The 17,162-nt window shown below is 30.3% G+C and overlaps 2 protein-coding genes and 1 long non-coding RNA gene across 3 annotated transcripts; 2 read left to right on the top strand and 1 right to left on the bottom strand.

Moving 5' to 3' along the window:
• Nucleotides 1–3,220: 3,220 nt before the first annotated feature.
• On the bottom strand, nucleotides 3,221–4,071 carry LOC139907675 (uncharacterized). Its single transcript, XM_071894139.1, has 3 exons — nucleotides 4,011–4,071; nucleotides 3,750–3,965; nucleotides 3,221–3,647 (listed from the first exon to the last, which is right to left on the bottom strand). Exons 1-3 carry the CDS (start codon nucleotides 4,069–4,071, stop codon nucleotides 3,364–3,366), a joined length of 561 nt encoding a protein of 186 aa, XP_071750240.1. The 3' UTR covers nucleotides 3,221–3,363.
• Nucleotides 4,072–6,848: 2,777 nt separating this feature from the next.
• Nucleotides 6,849–8,360, top strand: LOC121132608 (uncharacterized). The gene is made up of 2 exons (XR_005869382.2): nucleotides 6,849–7,391; nucleotides 7,456–8,360. It is a non-coding gene; the product is annotated as an uncharacterized lncRNA (long non-coding RNA).
• A 2,371-nt stretch (nucleotides 8,361–10,731) lies between these two features.
• Nucleotides 10,732–13,287, top strand: LOC121132609 (succinate dehydrogenase cytochrome b560 subunit, mitochondrial). The gene is made up of 3 exons (XM_040728035.2): nucleotides 10,732–10,968; nucleotides 12,488–12,836; nucleotides 12,956–13,287. The coding sequence occupies exons 1-3, from the start codon at nucleotides 10,901–10,903 to the stop codon at nucleotides 13,058–13,060; spliced, it is 522 nt and encodes a 173-aa protein (XP_040583969.1). The 5' UTR covers nucleotides 10,732–10,900; the 3' UTR covers nucleotides 13,061–13,287.
• Nucleotides 13,288–17,162: the final 3,875 nt, after the last annotated feature.

Here is a 17,162-nt window from a genome sequence, read left to right as displayed (position 1 = left end):
CCTAAACCTGTTGGGGAGTTATAATTGTAAGTATTTGTTGGACTCAAAGTATAATTGGAGTAATTCTAGCAAATATCCTTTTTCCTACCTCCTTTGTCACTGCTGATCAAATGATTCTTTCTCTCTTCCAAAATATTCCTCAAATTGCCATACAATTTTTGTTGATATTCGGTTAACTTTTTTAACATAAACTGGATTTTCCTCATTAGTTATAATATATACAAATAAAAATATTCCAACATCAATTACTTTTAGCATTTTTATATAATTTACTGTCCAAATGAAATTCAAGCTATGTTTCATTAGTGTGTTCCGCAAGAAAATCTCTTCATTTTCTTTTGGCTAACAGACAAAAATTATTGAGAACCCTTTAGTTAGACATTCATTCATATAAAATCAGAGATTAGTTGTTAAAAATATGAATATCCTAACTAAAAAAATAATTGTAGGTCACTATGTGATAATAAAAACTGTCAAACCCGGTCATATTTGATGATTAATTAGTTTTAACTGAATCAGAATTTAGACAAGAACTATTATTAAGAAAAAACAACTTTTAACTCTTAAAAATAAATGACAAAAAAAAAAAAAAAAAAAAAAAAAAGGAGTTAAACCAAAAATTTTACCCTCAAAAATATGTTCTCTGGAACATTGGGAGGTAAAATAAAATAATTAGAGTAACCATATTTTTATGTGCAAAAAGAGAACATGTTACCTGATCAATGTCGGTTTAAGGAAGAAAGGGTTAATATTTTAAAATAAGTAAAATTTATGAATAAAATATTTATATATTTTGATCCTTATTTGTTTTATGTGGTTCTGACCCTTTTTTTTTTCTTTTTTTTTGCCGAAGGACAATTTTCCAAAGGTACATTTCGCCGCCAAAGGATCATTTGAGACATTTGGCCGAAAAATCATATTTAATATATTCATATATGCGATTGCATATTGCAAAAAAAATAGGTTTTGGTGTTTTTAAATTGACTTAACCCAAAAAAAAACTAGAATAATTCATGAATTTATTTTTAAAAATCCCGGTTGCTCAGAACAGGATATAAAAAGTGTACATGCCTGGACAAAAATCGATGATTGGTCACTTTTACTGAAAATGGGCTTGAAAAAAACAACCATTAAAATTAGGTTGCTTGAGCCGACAAAATCAAGAAATCTTGCTACTTCAAATAAAAGAATGAATTAATAGAGGTTTTGTAGTTTAAATATATGTAACTCATTTTGTACCAAAAATGATCAGGTGTTCATCTTACCCCTACTTAGTTTAATGCTTCAGTTAAAATTAACTGCATGTTGTAATATTTCGCGGAACATTGATCAGACTCACAATAGACATTTGTAAATATCTTAAACCCCAGGAAACCTACATTAAATAGTTGTACCGAAATATTTCTACTTTAAAATAGTTAGAAATAATGATATTTTTTTATTTCATCATTTTTCTTACTTGCATTTGTCAGTCAAAAGACCTTCAATACTGATACTCGATACATCTCTTACTTTAAAAGGAATGTTAAATTTGTTTGTTTGTTCGGGAGCGAAAAATAGTAAAAGCAGAAGAACATCTACTACATAGTTTCAAGTGTTCCGATATTTCAGGAAAATAAATAAATGAATTCCAAGGTCTTCAACAATTGAATGTGCTAAAATATTTGAATAAATAAATATTATATTCCAAATCGGAATTCTAGAAAAAAGTTAAGAGGTCTTAAAGAATGTTTACGTCGATGAAGGAAAAATAAAAGAAAGTTATAACAAATACATGGATTTTTTTCCTCATGTATATACATATGTACATTGTACACACTGTGAAGTTATCCAACTTTCCTACGTCATGTAGGAGACTTCTTTATTCTTTCTACAGAAAGCGGTTACACATAAGAATACATTGCACTCCGTGTGGCCTCGGCTCTTTCATAAATACCGCAAATTTTATTTATTTACAAATATTTATGCAAAACTCATATTCGCTAATAAACGAATTATTGAAATGAATTTCAATTATGGATCAGAAATAAATACATAAGCACCATCAGAAACCAGATTGGTTTCATCTTTTTGCCGTTGGATACAAAGAGGACTACCATTATTTTGCTAGTTAAACACTGGATTTACTGTAAAAGTCTTCTCATCTGAAAATACAACGATGTGGCTGGATTTGGCTTCCTCGCATTCAAGAGTTTTTTGGCCATCTCAAGCCTCTTGTCACGCAGTTTTTTGCGACAATAAGAGCCTTTCAACTCTTCTGAGGGATTTGCTGCCTATTTTTTTTTATTTAGAGAGATACAGTCGACCTTACCACCCCGAGATCCTCTGTAATGGATGTGATAGTGTAGTTTAGGTTTGCAATTACAGCCTCCTTGTACCTCTCCGGATCCACTTTTTATTTTCTCCCACTTCACCCGCCGCTTGAGGTCCTGGGCAGCTTCCATGCACTTGTTAATGTTGTATACGGTCTTGCGACCGCCCTTAAGCTGTTTGGCGATCTCCTTGGTGGAGATATGTGCGTCGAGGAGAGCAGAGATATTTTCTCGTTTGGACTCCATCATGAAAACGACCCGTAATAACGTGATGGACAAAAAAATAATGAAAAAATATTCGGAATCCTCGGACCTTTCTGTAAAAATTCACAAACCCTCTTTAGTTAATCTAGAACCTAAGATATAAGGCCACAAATTAGCGGGGATTTTTTTTCCGACAACATTGTATAGTGTCACATTATCCAAGGACTCCTGTAACCAGGACAGGACACTGCGCTCATGCGTTTCCAATATGGGTCTTTGATTATTTAGAATGTGTATATTCTAAATGGAATGTCTCTCTTCAAGTGATTTGCTACAAAGTAAAGAGTTTTTAAAAGTATTTTTGCTAGGAAGAATCATGAAAATAATAAAAATGAGGTTATATATTTCTAATAGAAGTGGTATTTTATTAGTACTTTAATCAAAAAAAACATTAAAAACATATAAAAAAGAAAAGGCACAATCAAAAAGTACAAAGTTGGTCCAAGTCTACATGTCAGAAGATTTTGATTGAAATTTAGCTTTTTTTCTATTAGCTTCTGAATTCTTACCTGCCATTCTCTTTTTTGTTACAAGTCGGATGTCATCATTCAGTTTTGCACATACATTTTTACCCATGACATTAAACAAAGCAAATGAAATTAATTGAAGAAAAGCTGACCATGAGTGTCCTTCCTTCCACTTTACTTCCACAACTCCTACAGTGTTTAAACTGTCCTGCATCCTGTCTATGAATGTGGCAACAAATGAAGCTCTAGGGTTTGGTGTGCCAAGTAAACTGTCTTTCTCTTCAAGAGTAGCTGTGATGTAAGATAACATGGAGTGAGTATTAAGACAGGAGAGGTAGAGAAGGTCGGATGGAGTCGACAACCCCTCTCTGCTCATTATGTCGATGAACTCTTTTCACGCCTACATGCTGATTGGTTGGGCTATCGAAGGTTATTGAGTCCGGAGGTGTGTCTCTGATGACCATTAACTCTTGGCATGATGTACAACTGATCTTCTTCTTCAAAGAAAAACCAATATACCCTGCAACTAAGTAGGGAGCATCCATGAGCTCAGCTCTAACTATGTCTTCATCCAGCAGACCTTTAATTTCTGAAGTAGTCAGACCTGAAAATTTAAAAAATTCAAATATTGTTATGATATTATTATATTGTAAAAATAAGTAATGCCTAAATAAAGAAGCTTACTATTAACAAATATCTTATTTACCTGAGAATTTGACAAGACTCAGAATACCAATATTTTTCTCTGCTTCCAGGATTTGTCTCACGCTGATGTAGTAGATACCTTCACTTAGTTGTCTGTACCAGAGAAGATACTCTACCAGATCTGCTGCAGCAAAGAACGTCTGCTTTGTTGCTAGGAAGGTTTCTGAGGCCAGGTGCTTTACTGTTTTGCCACTCGATGAGAAAGTCAACAAAATCTCTCAAAAAGAGAGGTCAAGTTTGTTCTTCTCAGAGATTGGTTCACGTAGCTCATCTCTCTTTTCGTAGCCAACTCCTGGTGTCTTGACGTTTAGGATATTCCACATAGTCCTGAGCTCACATTCTCCCACATGAGTACGGTTGGAGGAAGACAAGGTGAATATTATCTAGCTGTTGGTTTGCTCACGAATGAAAGAGAGCTTAGAAGGTCAATCAACACACCAGAGTGGTACATTTTGAATGACATATCTGTCTCAAACTTGATGCTGGCTACTTCTTGGGGGCTCAATTTCTCATCATGGGATAGCTTCAAAAGGGCAATAATTGGTTTTGAGATGAGGATGAAGTATGATGGGAGTGTCTCCTTGGCCCATTTGTCAACAAGTTCTTGTACATAACTCCTTTTATTGAACTGCTGAGTCCTACGTGACGTGGTCGCAGCTGAGTTGGCCTTGATGAAGATTTAGGAGTTGAGAGGTAGTTGGGACAGTTTGGCCATAGGGATGGTACAACAGGGTTTGAGGTACCTGTAAAGAAAATACATTTATAAGCATATCTTACCTCTTCTATAGAGCCTTGCCAAGGGGTTGGCTTCTTTTAGACTCACAGATGAAATCAGATTCGTTGAGATGCACGTAACACAGCTTTGTACTTTTGGATGGTGCCTAATCTGTCTTCTTCACATCTGTTTCTCTTGGAATGGCTCTCAGCAAGGCGGAATCAAGTCCGGGGTTTCTCTCTTTGTTTGGCCACAGAGGGATCGTAACACCAGACTGTTGTGGCTCGTTGTCATAGCCCGTTATACACCCTGTAGCAAACACTTTGTGGGCATGATTGGAATTACAAAACACAATAAAGATGGCGTCCACCTAGTAAATAATAATTATTAGTTATTACTTATTAATTATTATCTTAACAAACAATTTGCATTGTTATTTTTCAATGGACCCATGTTGCACGCGTATTTGAATTCATGTTTTGCACGTGTCCGGTCCTACTTACAGTAGTCCTTGCTTTATCTTAGTCTGAATTTTTACATCTAAAACTCGCCGATATTCCAGCAATTTTTACATTCCTTCACAAACACGCCGAAGTTACTTAATAATGATTAATGAATCAAGTGAAAGAAGGGGAAACAAAGTGTTGATAATTAAATATATATGACGTAATCCTAAGCATTTCTTGCTGAATTTTCAGAGCATATGATGACTTTAAAAATACTATGAACGACAGATCTGTTTCTCAGTTAGCACTCATACCGCACAGATAAGTTTCCAAATTAAACATAAAAACTGATGGATACCTGAAAATACTTTTTTAAATTTTATCCGCCGACAAATAATTACTAACAGAGTACCCGTTTTTACAGTTAATATGCGAGTATTATTTAAATTGATGTTCTGTGTTCGAGTATTACTTTTAAATAAGTGCTTATAAAATAATAATAATACAAGAATCATAATAGCTGAAATGTGCATTATTGATTAAAATAACTCAATAAAAGTTAATAAAAACAATCATGATACATAACACTTGACATCTGATTGTTGATTTGTTATTACTACAGAGCACATATTAGGTCTGTCAAATAAGATTAATACTTTGTATGATATACAGTAGACATAGCAAATTTTAGTTAAATTTAATTATTAAGAGGTTCAACAAGAGAATTATTCTCAAAAAATTATTAATTTTGACTTTAGATGGTCATGTTATGGAAATAAAGAATGACGCATTGTATTTTATTGTTGAGGATATTAATGATATTATTATACTGGTTTATTTTCTGTATTATAAAATTATTGAAAAAAAGTTTCATAACTAAAAATTTATTTTGAAAGGTTCCACTTTTCGAAACATTGTGCCATCCTGCTTTATAGATAAAATATTTAATATCTATAATAAATATAATTTGAAAAAACAAAACTAAATTATCCCATAGATTACTAAACATCTGGATAGACATTAGCCATGCAACTTCCTCGATAGTGCGTTGAAAATAAATAATAAATAATTTTTCCATTAATAACAATTGTGAAACAGAATAATTAATTCTTGATAAAAAGTGATGAATCATAAACGCAGAAATTCATATCCCTCATTTGTGATCTATGTAATCAATCAATGGAATTATGTTTTTTGATTATGTTGGATATGTGCAACAAAAATCATTTAATGTTATTAAATATTATGTGTTCAGTATTCTTGGTTCCTCACATACAGAGCCATCACATGTATTATTTTGAATCTTGTTGTTTAATTCTGACACAGAATTGAAAATTAAGAAGGAATAGTTTCCTTTTTTAATTTATTTATTTTGTGTTTGAAAGCTACAGGCCTTTAATACTACCTTGCATATAACATAATTTTTTAGTTCCATTTGGCTAACTAACTAAGGTTCTCCATGTTTCTATTTCGATGAAAGGTTGCGTGATACAATTAAAATAAGGACGTGTAGTATGCAGAATAGAGTTTTTCATTTCCTTGACCCTGCTATATCTCGTGAAATTAATTTTTCAATTACGAGATCTTGAGAAATTATATAAAATGTCATTATTTTATTTATAATTGGAGAAGAAAACATAAATTTATATTCGTAAAAAATCTAAACTTAATCAATGTGTCCACCCAATGAGTTCTAAGTATTAGAAGATAAAGTTCATATGTAAATGAAAAAAAAAAAAAAAAAAAAAAATTACGGATCAATCAATTTCAGTCAAAAACACCCACTGGAATGAATAGACATTGAATTTTACGTTAATTTAATTGACTGTAAAACAGTTTTGTGTAGGAATTTATGTAAGGTTAGGGTCCTGTAAACGAAAAATATTTCGATATTTTATAATAAATAAATCTTTATTATTAATATATTTGTAATTATTAGGTCAATTTTTGATGGAGCATCGGGCAAAAGCAATCATCCCTATTTCCCTTATGCCTTTTTCAATTTTTGTTGGATAAACTCTGCCCTTTTGCTTGATTGCGATACTTTTCTGGGTCACTCGCCAAGATAGAATGGAATGCTGTCGATCTCTACTCTATTCAATCACGAAACCTCTTCATCCTTTTTCGTACGAGATACGAATTACTCAGTAGAGGAAGGGGATTCAGAGAAGAGAAAAAAATCTTGGAGTGAGGAAAGACAAATTCATTCACAGTGATTTGAATGGATCTTTTGCACGGAGCATTGAGATGCATAGATCCACATCGATCCATCCTTCCCATTTCCTAGTAAATCACATTTTCCCATTCGGATATCCAATCTACACTCCTTCAGATGTCCCCTCTTTAGAACTCACTTCGTAAATTTCATCTCCTCTAATGGAAGGATCGTTCACAGTGCATATGCTCCTTCACTTGAAGAAAAGGAGGTGTTAAGGGAGTCATATCCGTGCCTCTGACTCACTCCGTCTCCGGAAGAAATAGAGTGAGATATCAATACAATAGATTTTTTCCATATATACTAAGTAACTGTTTGTTCCTCTTTCTAGATTTGTAATCTTAGGCAAGGGATAGTTTCAAGTCTCCAGCGGTGCTCCGCTTCAACTCATCATGTTATTCGTTTGGGAAATATCAACTGCTCTATGCTCCTGGACTCGTGATTCCTACGTGGCTAAGAAAACTCTTTGGTTTAATCAGATTATGGTTAGTAATTTAATTTATTATTCTACCCAACGACTCCATGCCATGTATTTATGAGAAACGTTCCTTTGCAATGAGGAATTCACTTTTTAATCTCCTTGCCTCAGTTTTCTTGTTTCTTCGGAAAGAGTTTTGTGAGGCTCTTATCCTCGTTTAGATGGTAAAGTCAAAGAAGTTCAACCGTCGGAATCTATATCTTTACCGACCAAGGACTCAATTACGAATAAAATGGAAGATCTGATATTGTTTTGGATCAAGATCTTTCAAGAGAATATGAATATATTTCATTCATGAATTACTCTTAGATACGTAGTGACGAAGTATCAACTTAAATAGTGTTCGTTGTATGACAGTAACTTTGAAGAAGTTTAAAGAAAGTTACCAAACATTTCTTCCTACGATAGTCAAGATAGTTTTATTTAGGAATAATTCCTTTATGGCTAAATAAAGGGAACGGCAACAGACACCAATATCTATCAAGAATTTCTCTTCATACAATTGACTGATAACATATTTATCAGATACCTCTAATCTCTTGTTCAATGGAAGCAACTATCGATGTTTAAATCATTTATTTTAAATTTCTAAACAATTTTGGATTTCTTACTCTTGACTCATACTTCTTATCAGTTATACGATTATATTTTTATTCATAGAATGATAGTATTTAATACATATATGCCTATATCCAGATGGTCCTTTTAAAATTTATTTTTGTATATTGAAATTCAATTACATTTATTTATTTAACCTATATTTTTTCATTAAGTTAGAACTATCATTACTTATTTTAGAATTCATGGGTTGTGGTTAATTACAAACTAGTTTATTGGATCATTTGTTTTGGTATTATAATATTAGCAAAGATTGATCTCGTTGTTATTCTTGATTTCCACACTATGCATAAAATTTTATAATTTAGAAGATAAAGTACATCAGTAAAGTGATAATGAGGATACCAACAGTTCTTCGAATATTTTATTTGAAATTGATAAAGACTATTTTTGAATCTAAGATTGAGATTGACAATAAAAATCTTTTCATAATTTTTTTTTTTTTTTATTTATGTTATCATACAAAAATTACAACAATTACAGGTACAACTATAAATTATGTTATGAATGATTTAAACTGTACAACTCAAACCAAAGATGGAGACTTCGACGAGATTCTCAATGTTCTAGACTTGTAATATGACTTGTCACACTATAAAAAACTCAAATCTTCACTTGGACTCAAAAGTTAACACTCACGACTCAACTTGAACTCGAAAGTCATTTTAATTATTTCAATGGATATAACTTTAAGTACTCTTAAAAAGTATCTTTTATTTTGTCTGGACTCGATAAACTATTCATTCACTTGGATTGGTAAGCAAAGACTTGAGAATCGACTCGGACTTGCAGTATAAGGACCACTGCCTGACAGATCTTTATTTAATTTTCTATCTAATCTTTAATTTTTTCTCAAACAAATCTTCATATTTAATTTTTTATCCAGTCTTTGACTTTGTAAGAGAATCAAGTGATAAGGCAGAGTAAAAATTAGCCAATCAGGTGATAGGGGAAAGAAACAATCCTGTTCCCATTACATCCCTGCCCTATTGCCTTAAAGAACTCGGCCTCTTCCTTAAAGACTCTACGAAAAACAATACGGGAAATAGGTAAGAGTCCATAGGGCAATGAGGCATAGTTCTACTCTACCCGATGCTCCACCAAAAATCGACCCATTATTGATACATTATTTTATATATTCTTAGTTTTAAAAATTAATGTTTTTATTTTTTTGTGAAAACTTAAGAATATTACAATATTATTATTTCTAAAGATGTTTCCAATGGAGACGAAATCGATTAAATGTTACTGATCCTATAAACATCTATGCTTTATTGTGTTAGTTGAGTCCAGTCCGTCTTCTTAAAATAAAGTTATAATTTTATTAAATTCATTTGTAATACATTAGTGCATACTTTTTCTTCAAAGCAAATTTTTAAAAGCTTTGCACCAAGTGAATCTGTAATATAAAATAAACTTTTCATTTAATGAATTTAATAATGCAAGCTTTAATGCGTTCAAGATTACATTTTTATGCGGTATTTAGTTTTATTAGCCTTAGAAAACCTAAAAAAAGTTGTAGTAGAGTCAGACTATTTATTTCTAAAAATATACAATATTTTTCCCGAAGATAGATAATTCCTTATATAAATTCAAAAAATAATCATATTATAATTATCAAGAGATAAATTTAAGCACCGGCTACTTAAATTTGTACATATTAATAATCGGACTATTTATATATTTATTATAGCGGGGAAGTGTATATAGTAATGAGTTCTATAATTAAATATCTAAAGTATGACTGCATTGGTGGTTTTATTAACATTTTAAGGAAAAAATAATGTAGCCGGTTGTTAATCAGTCTTTTCTATATTTATAAGTAATGTGTATCTCCCATAGATATGTATTTTTATATCGATTGTATCTCAACCAAATCATCAAAATTTGAATAAAGAATTAAAAGTATTTTTCTATTAAAATATATGCTCGAAGTAATTGTTTTGACGTTTGTCTCACATGATCATGAATAAATATTTACACATAATGGCATGACAAAAAATGGGCTACAATGAGTTTAATTAGTTATTTTATACGTTGAATTTAAGGAACACTTTTTGAAGGATTTTTTTTTACATTATGTTATAATAAATATCTCAGAAGGAGATTATACAGAATTTTTTAATCAAGATTATATTTCCTGCATGCATAGAAACAATCAGTATAAGTATCTATTTTAATTGAAAAATATTCTTATTTTAGGATTAAAAATTGTAACATTCTGCAACATGACTTAGCAATAAAGAAAGAACTATGATGTATTGAAGAAGAAAATAAATTGTACATAACGACTAAGACATTTCCACTTTATTTTTTCGATAACATGTTATCAAACCCCCCGATAAGGTTGCACAGTAGATTTGGTGCCACTCCAGATAGAAGTGTATAGAATAGTGCTTGGAAGAACTCATTTTTAAAGGTTGCAAAATAAATGTTCCGTTTATTTCAAAACATATGATGCGTTGAATGACAAGCTGACGTCATTTTGCTTAAAAATTAACGCCCTCTATTAGTTAGAAATGTACACATAATCATTCAGCTGTTAATTCTTCCATAGTTAATCTTTATTTTGCTTCTGATTGAAGTAATAGTAAAAATAACCACTTACGGATAGCGGAACTGATATTTCGATCTCATTTTGAACCAATAGCTCTTTGTCATTCATTTCATTAATATCAATATGTCTACCTTTTTAGCATCAAGAATTTGTCAAGGTGTCTTAGTGTCTTCAAGAATAACGAACACATGGTAATAGTTAATACGCACTAATATTTGATTATAATGATTTAGTATAAGCCCATTCTTATAATAGGACATCCATATTTCGAATCTCCAAAAAGACTGGACTGAAAAAGAGGACGTTTAGTTACTTTGAATTGAATAAATTATAACTTACATCCTTACTTCTAGGATTTTTCAAGGACATAAAATACTAATTGGATAGTCATCTTTTAATAGAATTTTAATTCATGGCTACTTTACTTTCTTAGTTAACAGTAGGATCTTTCAAAGCATCGGCTACATATACTCTGCTATCTAAATTGTATTTACAACATTCTTAGGAGCTTGACAGATGTGTTTTTTAAACCGTGGAATGTATCATTATAACTTTTAATCAATATCCCACACTTTTCCAATTATAATTATTTCAAAATTGAATTTCCGATTTGAATTTATCCTGTATGGATGACCATTGTTTTATAAGCTTGAAGAACTGATTTGTCAAGTACTTCTAATTGTTGTAGAACAACATAATTTTTTTTGTAAACAGCCGAAACAACATTAACTTAAATAATACATTCCGCTTAAAATAGCCTAAACAAAAGTCATACTGATGCTCTTGAATATGTAGTGATGATTATTTTCTAAATCCCGATGAACTTCTCTGTACGAATTGTCAAAATATAGTAAAAATATACTATTGCTTTTCGTGGAGTTTTTCAAATAAAAATTTATTTTACTTTGCCTGATGATTATTTATATTTCACCAAATCAACTTTATTGAGTTTTGGCGGGTTGATGATTCTTTGTCGAGGGTCTTTGCATAAATTTTAGGAATTTAGTTGTTCTATTAGTAATATATTTTTTTGGTTTGGATCTCAAATTGATTAATTGGGACAGTTAAGGTTCCCAATTATTGACAATATTTGTCTGAAAATAATGTTAATGTCAGATTTCAATAAGTTTTGTTTGTTTTTGATTCACAGTCTGTGTATATGTGCCTATATCATGTAAGGTTAAACATTGTTCAGAGTAGATTACATCAGATAGATGAAGGAACTTCATTCGAGGATATTAAATCATGGGATTTATTTTATAACACACTAATGTGTATTATTACATTTTCTCGGCTGCATATTTCTGAATAATTTTCTTGGTGAATAACTAAATGATATATGTGTGTAAATTTGCGAACTTTTTAAAGTAACTAAAAGTCAAATTTTCATTTTTTTGTCATTTTGAATTATTAGTTAATGATCTATAAAGCTCCTTGATTTTTAAGGTTGTAGGTTTTTCCTCGTTTCTCTATTAGTTTTTGTTGATTAATTAAAGACAATTAATTACAGTAGTCCATTCTTGCTTGTACGTAAATAGTTTTACGCTGTATTTCAGGATTGTGTTTTTAAACTATTGTATTGATTGTTCACCATATTTTTTTTGACTTAGGGAATTATCGTTAGGACAATTTTTATTAATAAATGTAACCCTAAAATACTTTTTAACAAAATTAGCCTTTATTTTTTATTAACTCATCATTTTATTATAGCCTTCCAAACATCGGTCTACGTTCCATAAGTTTAAAATCTATGACTCAAGAGGAAGTTGCTCCCAAGGAATCTTACTGGGACAAGAATAAAAGACTCAACAGACCTTTGAGTCCTCATCTTACTATTTATAAACCACAATTGACGAGTATGCTCTCAATTACCCATAGAGGCACTGGAATATTTCTTACTGGTGTCGTGTATGCCGGAGGTCTCATTCCATTTCTTCTACCCTCAAATTTCCCTACTTTTCTGCAAAGTTTGGAAGTTGCACCATCTTTGATTTTATTATTTAAATTTGGTATTGCATTTCCATTTGCATTCCATTCCTGGAACGGGATTCGCCATTTAGTGAGTATAAATTAAATTCTTATTTTTTGAAAATCTATTTTGAGTGTAAATATATTCAGCTCTGATTTGATGTATAATATTATAGTATTTTATACATTATATTATTTTTATATTTCTAGTTTTGGGATATGGGTATCGGATTAAAAATTCGCGAAGTATATAGCTCGGGTTCGTTAGTTGTTGCACTGGCTTTAGTCACATCAGTTATTTTGACGATGTTATAAATGAATGGAAAATTATAATTATTGCATAAGATAGTACTAATTTTGACGACCAATTTTATGGAATATCCACATTAAATATTGAAATACAAGTTTGTATTCAGTTAATAATGATGGGCATAAATGTTTATTTAATTCAAAAGTCTATGTAATTAATACTTACAGAATCTTATAATATCAAGTAATTTACGGAACTGAATAAAATAGTCTATTTTTTTCTTTAAATAAAATATATTTATTTTACCTTTTTTGATTCATAAATCTAATTATGAATCAATTACCTCTGTGGTGGTGTCTCGATTTATATGTTTTTTTGTACTCGCTAATCTGTTGTTACCAATTAGTATTTGAGCTATTTCTATACAGATCATTAATGTAAACAAAATAAAAATTATTCTTTATAGAAGAAAGTGGTAAGGTTTAAGCTATATCCATTATTTAGGAATTGAAGGTTAATTTTTTTTAATTACTTGTGTTTCTTAAAGGCGGGTGGTGGGCAGGGATGCCACTCAAAGTTTTATAATATTCCCTCTTAAAAATTCCAACAAGAATCAACACTGAACTCCCAAGAAAATAATAATAGTTTACAGAATATCAATACAATTTGACACTCAACTTGAATCAGTTATATTTTATATTCTTTTTCACTTTCAATTATAATATATCTGCTGATAATTATGTATAACATCATTATCATTACTACAGCACCCCCCTCCTCTACTTGAATATAAAAGCATAAGTAATATTTTCTGTATATTGTGTGTTTGCTTGTTAGACACTTTTTCACAACATTGAATCAAATCAGCTGTTCTTTATTCAAAGCTAGAACAACAAAAAAATTTAGTTGTCAATTATTCAAAGAAACCCAAATTTTCATTGATGAAGAAAATATCAGAGGCTGCGGGGTTATAAGCTATAAATATTGTGATATATAACATGCTATCCTACATAGTATTAAAATAATTTATGTGTGTGATCAAGGACTACTAGAAGAAAATTAGTCCTTGGAGTTGTACGTCTCGCTTAGAAAAACAATGATAAAAACGCATTTATTATAAAAACAGAGACATATACAGACTTTAGACATAAAATAAAAGTTGTTTAAAATTTTGAGGTATGTACTTTAAGCTATGCTTAATTCTGGTCAGACCAGATTCCTGGGCTATGGAGGGAAAGCTTTTTTTTCGCCAATAAGTTATTTTTTTCATAAAAAAAGATCGATTTCTTGTGTCTCAAAGTTTTTTTCAAAGTCATGGATTGTCGATTCGAAAATGCACCAAAAAAATTAAAAATCTAAAAAACGAATTTTTATAGAAACATACAAAGGAAGAATGTATTTTAAATATAAATTAAAAAAGAGAATTAGGAACAAAATAAGTGAGTTAATCTTAGTATTTATCTTCATATTGGTTGAAGAAGGAACATGGCAAGTTAGCAATGGCAATGACATTAAATAAATCATATTTTAAAAAATTGATTTATATTTATCACAGTGGTCAATTACTTGCATTTTCAAGAGTGTCAAAAGGGGGGTGCAGGTTTGATTATATTTATATCAAAGGGACATAAAACAACAAAAATGATGTATACAAGGAGGTTTTAAAATATGAATTTACCTATTATATAATTATAGTGTATAATTAATCGTTTTAGTTTAGAATTTTGATATAAATAAGCTAAAATTAAACAGAATCTTTTTAATTTTTCATTGACTATCTTTAAAATAGCCTCCTCGTGCTAGTTTTTAAATAATAATTTGATAATAGTGTAAGGCGGACTACCACGTCTATTGTACGTGTACAATTCTAAGTGTATATATAAATGATATCAGGAGAAGAGTTGCTCTCACAAAAATATCATTGATATATATGTAAATATAATTATTAATATGTCGTTACTTCAAAAAAAACATTTAATTATAATAAACATTCAATGTCACAGATTTGAATGAGTTTCGAGCCAGAATTGGCTACAGTTTTAAATTTCAGGATTTAAAATAATGAGTTGTGACCATTAGAAACTAAGCCCTAATTTTCTACCTAATATCCAACTTAAAGCTCGTTCCAAATTAAAAAAAGACTTTACACCTAAGCAATAAGAAGAAATATTATAATAATTGATTTATATGAATCAAAATATATATAAGTTAATATATTTTTTCCCCACAAATTGAATGATAATCGTGTGTTGATTAATAAATTAAATCTGATGCCTTTGTTACAATGTTGCAGCAATAGTCTCCCTGGATGCAAAAAATCGGTGTAATGCATCATTGGAAATAGTATACATTAACTGTATTACTGTTTTTTTTTTAAAGCGTAGCTACATAGGTAATTCCGGATAGTTCCTTTATTGTATTTTGATAACATTTTCAGTTCGTTAATATGTAGATCTCGATAATTATCTGACAAATGTTCCTTTTCAAAAGAGTTGTTCCGTTACCTTATAGGAGACATCTGAAAAAACCTCCAGTATTGGTATGATCGGAACTACAAATGTATAGCTACGCTATGACATAAAAGTACATTTTAGATTTTCATACATTAAATTTTCCTTTCCAGTAATTTTTTTTACATAAAGAAATTAGCATCTAAAATTTATTATCGATAATTTGATTAATAATTACATTGTTTCCGTATTTTACGGAAGTTATTAAAATCATATTCATCAACCTCTCTAATTTTTGCTATTAAATTACTATAATTTAAACTAAATAATGTAATTACTAATTAAGTATCATCTAAAACAAATGTTTTTTAAATCAATTATATTCATCGACAACACTTCATCGAAGATATTAATTCAATATATCCGTCTGTAACATATGAAGAATCCATCATAAATTATTCCTAATATATCATATCATGTAGGTTATGCTGTTATTTATCGTTTAAATTGCCATTCAAAAAATTGTTGTATTTTATAAACGATTGTCGTTCATTTAATCACTAGAAAATAGTGTAATTATATTTTTTATATCTGGGCTTTCAATAATTAATTTAAATCCAACAAAAGGAACTCATTTAGGGGCGACGATAATTTTATAATTGGACTTTTCAGGGGCTTAACTTCAAAAATTATCAACACCGTAATATAATTATTACTTGTATAAATAGGTTTATTTTTTAAATATACATATAAATGATAAAAATGTGGCAAAGAAAACTACCACTACTGAGTGATCAACATCTTTTTATATCATCAGAGTTGTATCCATAGAGAAAGAAGTATTTTCAAAAAATTTTGTTCCATTTTGTATTTTTTCAGTGATCCCATTTTGAAATTTTGGAAATTTTCTACTCATTGTGAATGGATCGTTTTATTGTTTTGTTTCCGGTATCTAATTCCCAATGAATGAGTCCAATCTACTCCCTTATGAGGTCTGTTAGTTTTATCAGATGAATTCTCATCCCGCCGTCCTTCGTGAAATTCGGAATCCGAATTCGAACATCTCTTGAGATTGATCAAGTTAAAAGTATATCCCTTCGATTGCCTTGATCTTCCTTTTTACGAGGCATGAAGTCATGAAATTGGCATTGCAATTGCAATCGGAAAAAATATGATGATAATGTTGACTATTTCCAGTACACCCCGATAAAAAATGGGATCACTACAAAATGGAACAAAAATCCTTGGAGATACATATTTTTTAAATTATACATTGAATATTTTTCAATAATATAAGTTAAGATATTCCTCATCATTATGAAGTATGAATAAGTAATAAGAGAAAAACTAGGATCAGTTTTGGATTCTGCGCTCATAGATACATTTGACTATTGTCTTCATAATCCCCCCCCCTAATTTTGTTCCTATGTGTTACTATAGCCTATAGTACATATATACATATTTGTTTCACCTATAGGTGAAACAAATATGTTGAATATGTTTATGTATTTGCCCCAAGGGATTTGAATACAATAAAATTATCTGACATATCTTATGCCTTTAATATCAGAAAACCATCGTTTGAATGCAATAAACCAACAGATTTGGAAATTTAAAAGAAAAAGAGCAAAAGGTGGAGGATTTTGATAGTTTTGTGTTTGAAATTCAAACTAATCTTCAAGTCGCCAATGGTGTTGAAAAAAAACAACAACCTGTT

This window comes from Lepeophtheirus salmonis, chromosome 2 (assembly GCF_016086655.4).
Source record: "Lepeophtheirus salmonis chromosome 2, UVic_Lsal_1.4, whole genome shotgun sequence".
NCBI classification, from domain to species: Eukaryota; Metazoa; Arthropoda; class Copepoda; order Siphonostomatoida; family Caligidae; genus Lepeophtheirus; species Lepeophtheirus salmonis.
Note: the sequence above shows the minus strand (reverse complement) of the source record. Positions and strands in the feature narration are given on the sequence as shown.

Bases quoted from the DNA above. Each gene is read 5' to 3' on its own strand.
- LOC139907675 (XM_071894139.1), bottom strand. From the start codon at position 4,071: ATGTGGAATATCCTAAACGTCAAGACACCAGGAGTTGGCTACGAAAAG. The intron at 3,966-4,010 runs GTGAACCAATCT...TCTCTTTTTGAG, and splicing joins CGAAAAGAGAGATGAGCTAC to AGATTTTGTTGACTTTCTCA. The intron at 3,648-3,749 runs GTAAATAAGATA...TTAAATTTTCAG, and splicing joins GAGTCTTGTCAAATTCTCAG to GTCTGACTACTTCAGAAATT.
- LOC121132609 (XM_040728035.2), top strand. From the start codon at position 10,901: ATGTCTACCTTTTTAGCATCAAGAATTTGTCAAGGTGTCTTAGTGTCT. The intron at 10,969-12,487 runs GTAATAGTTAAT...ATTTTATTATAG, and splicing joins TCAAGAATAACGAACACATG to CCTTCCAAACATCGGTCTAC. The intron at 12,837-12,955 runs GTGAGTATAAAT...TTATATTTCTAG, and splicing joins GGAACGGGATTCGCCATTTA to TTTTGGGATATGGGTATCGG.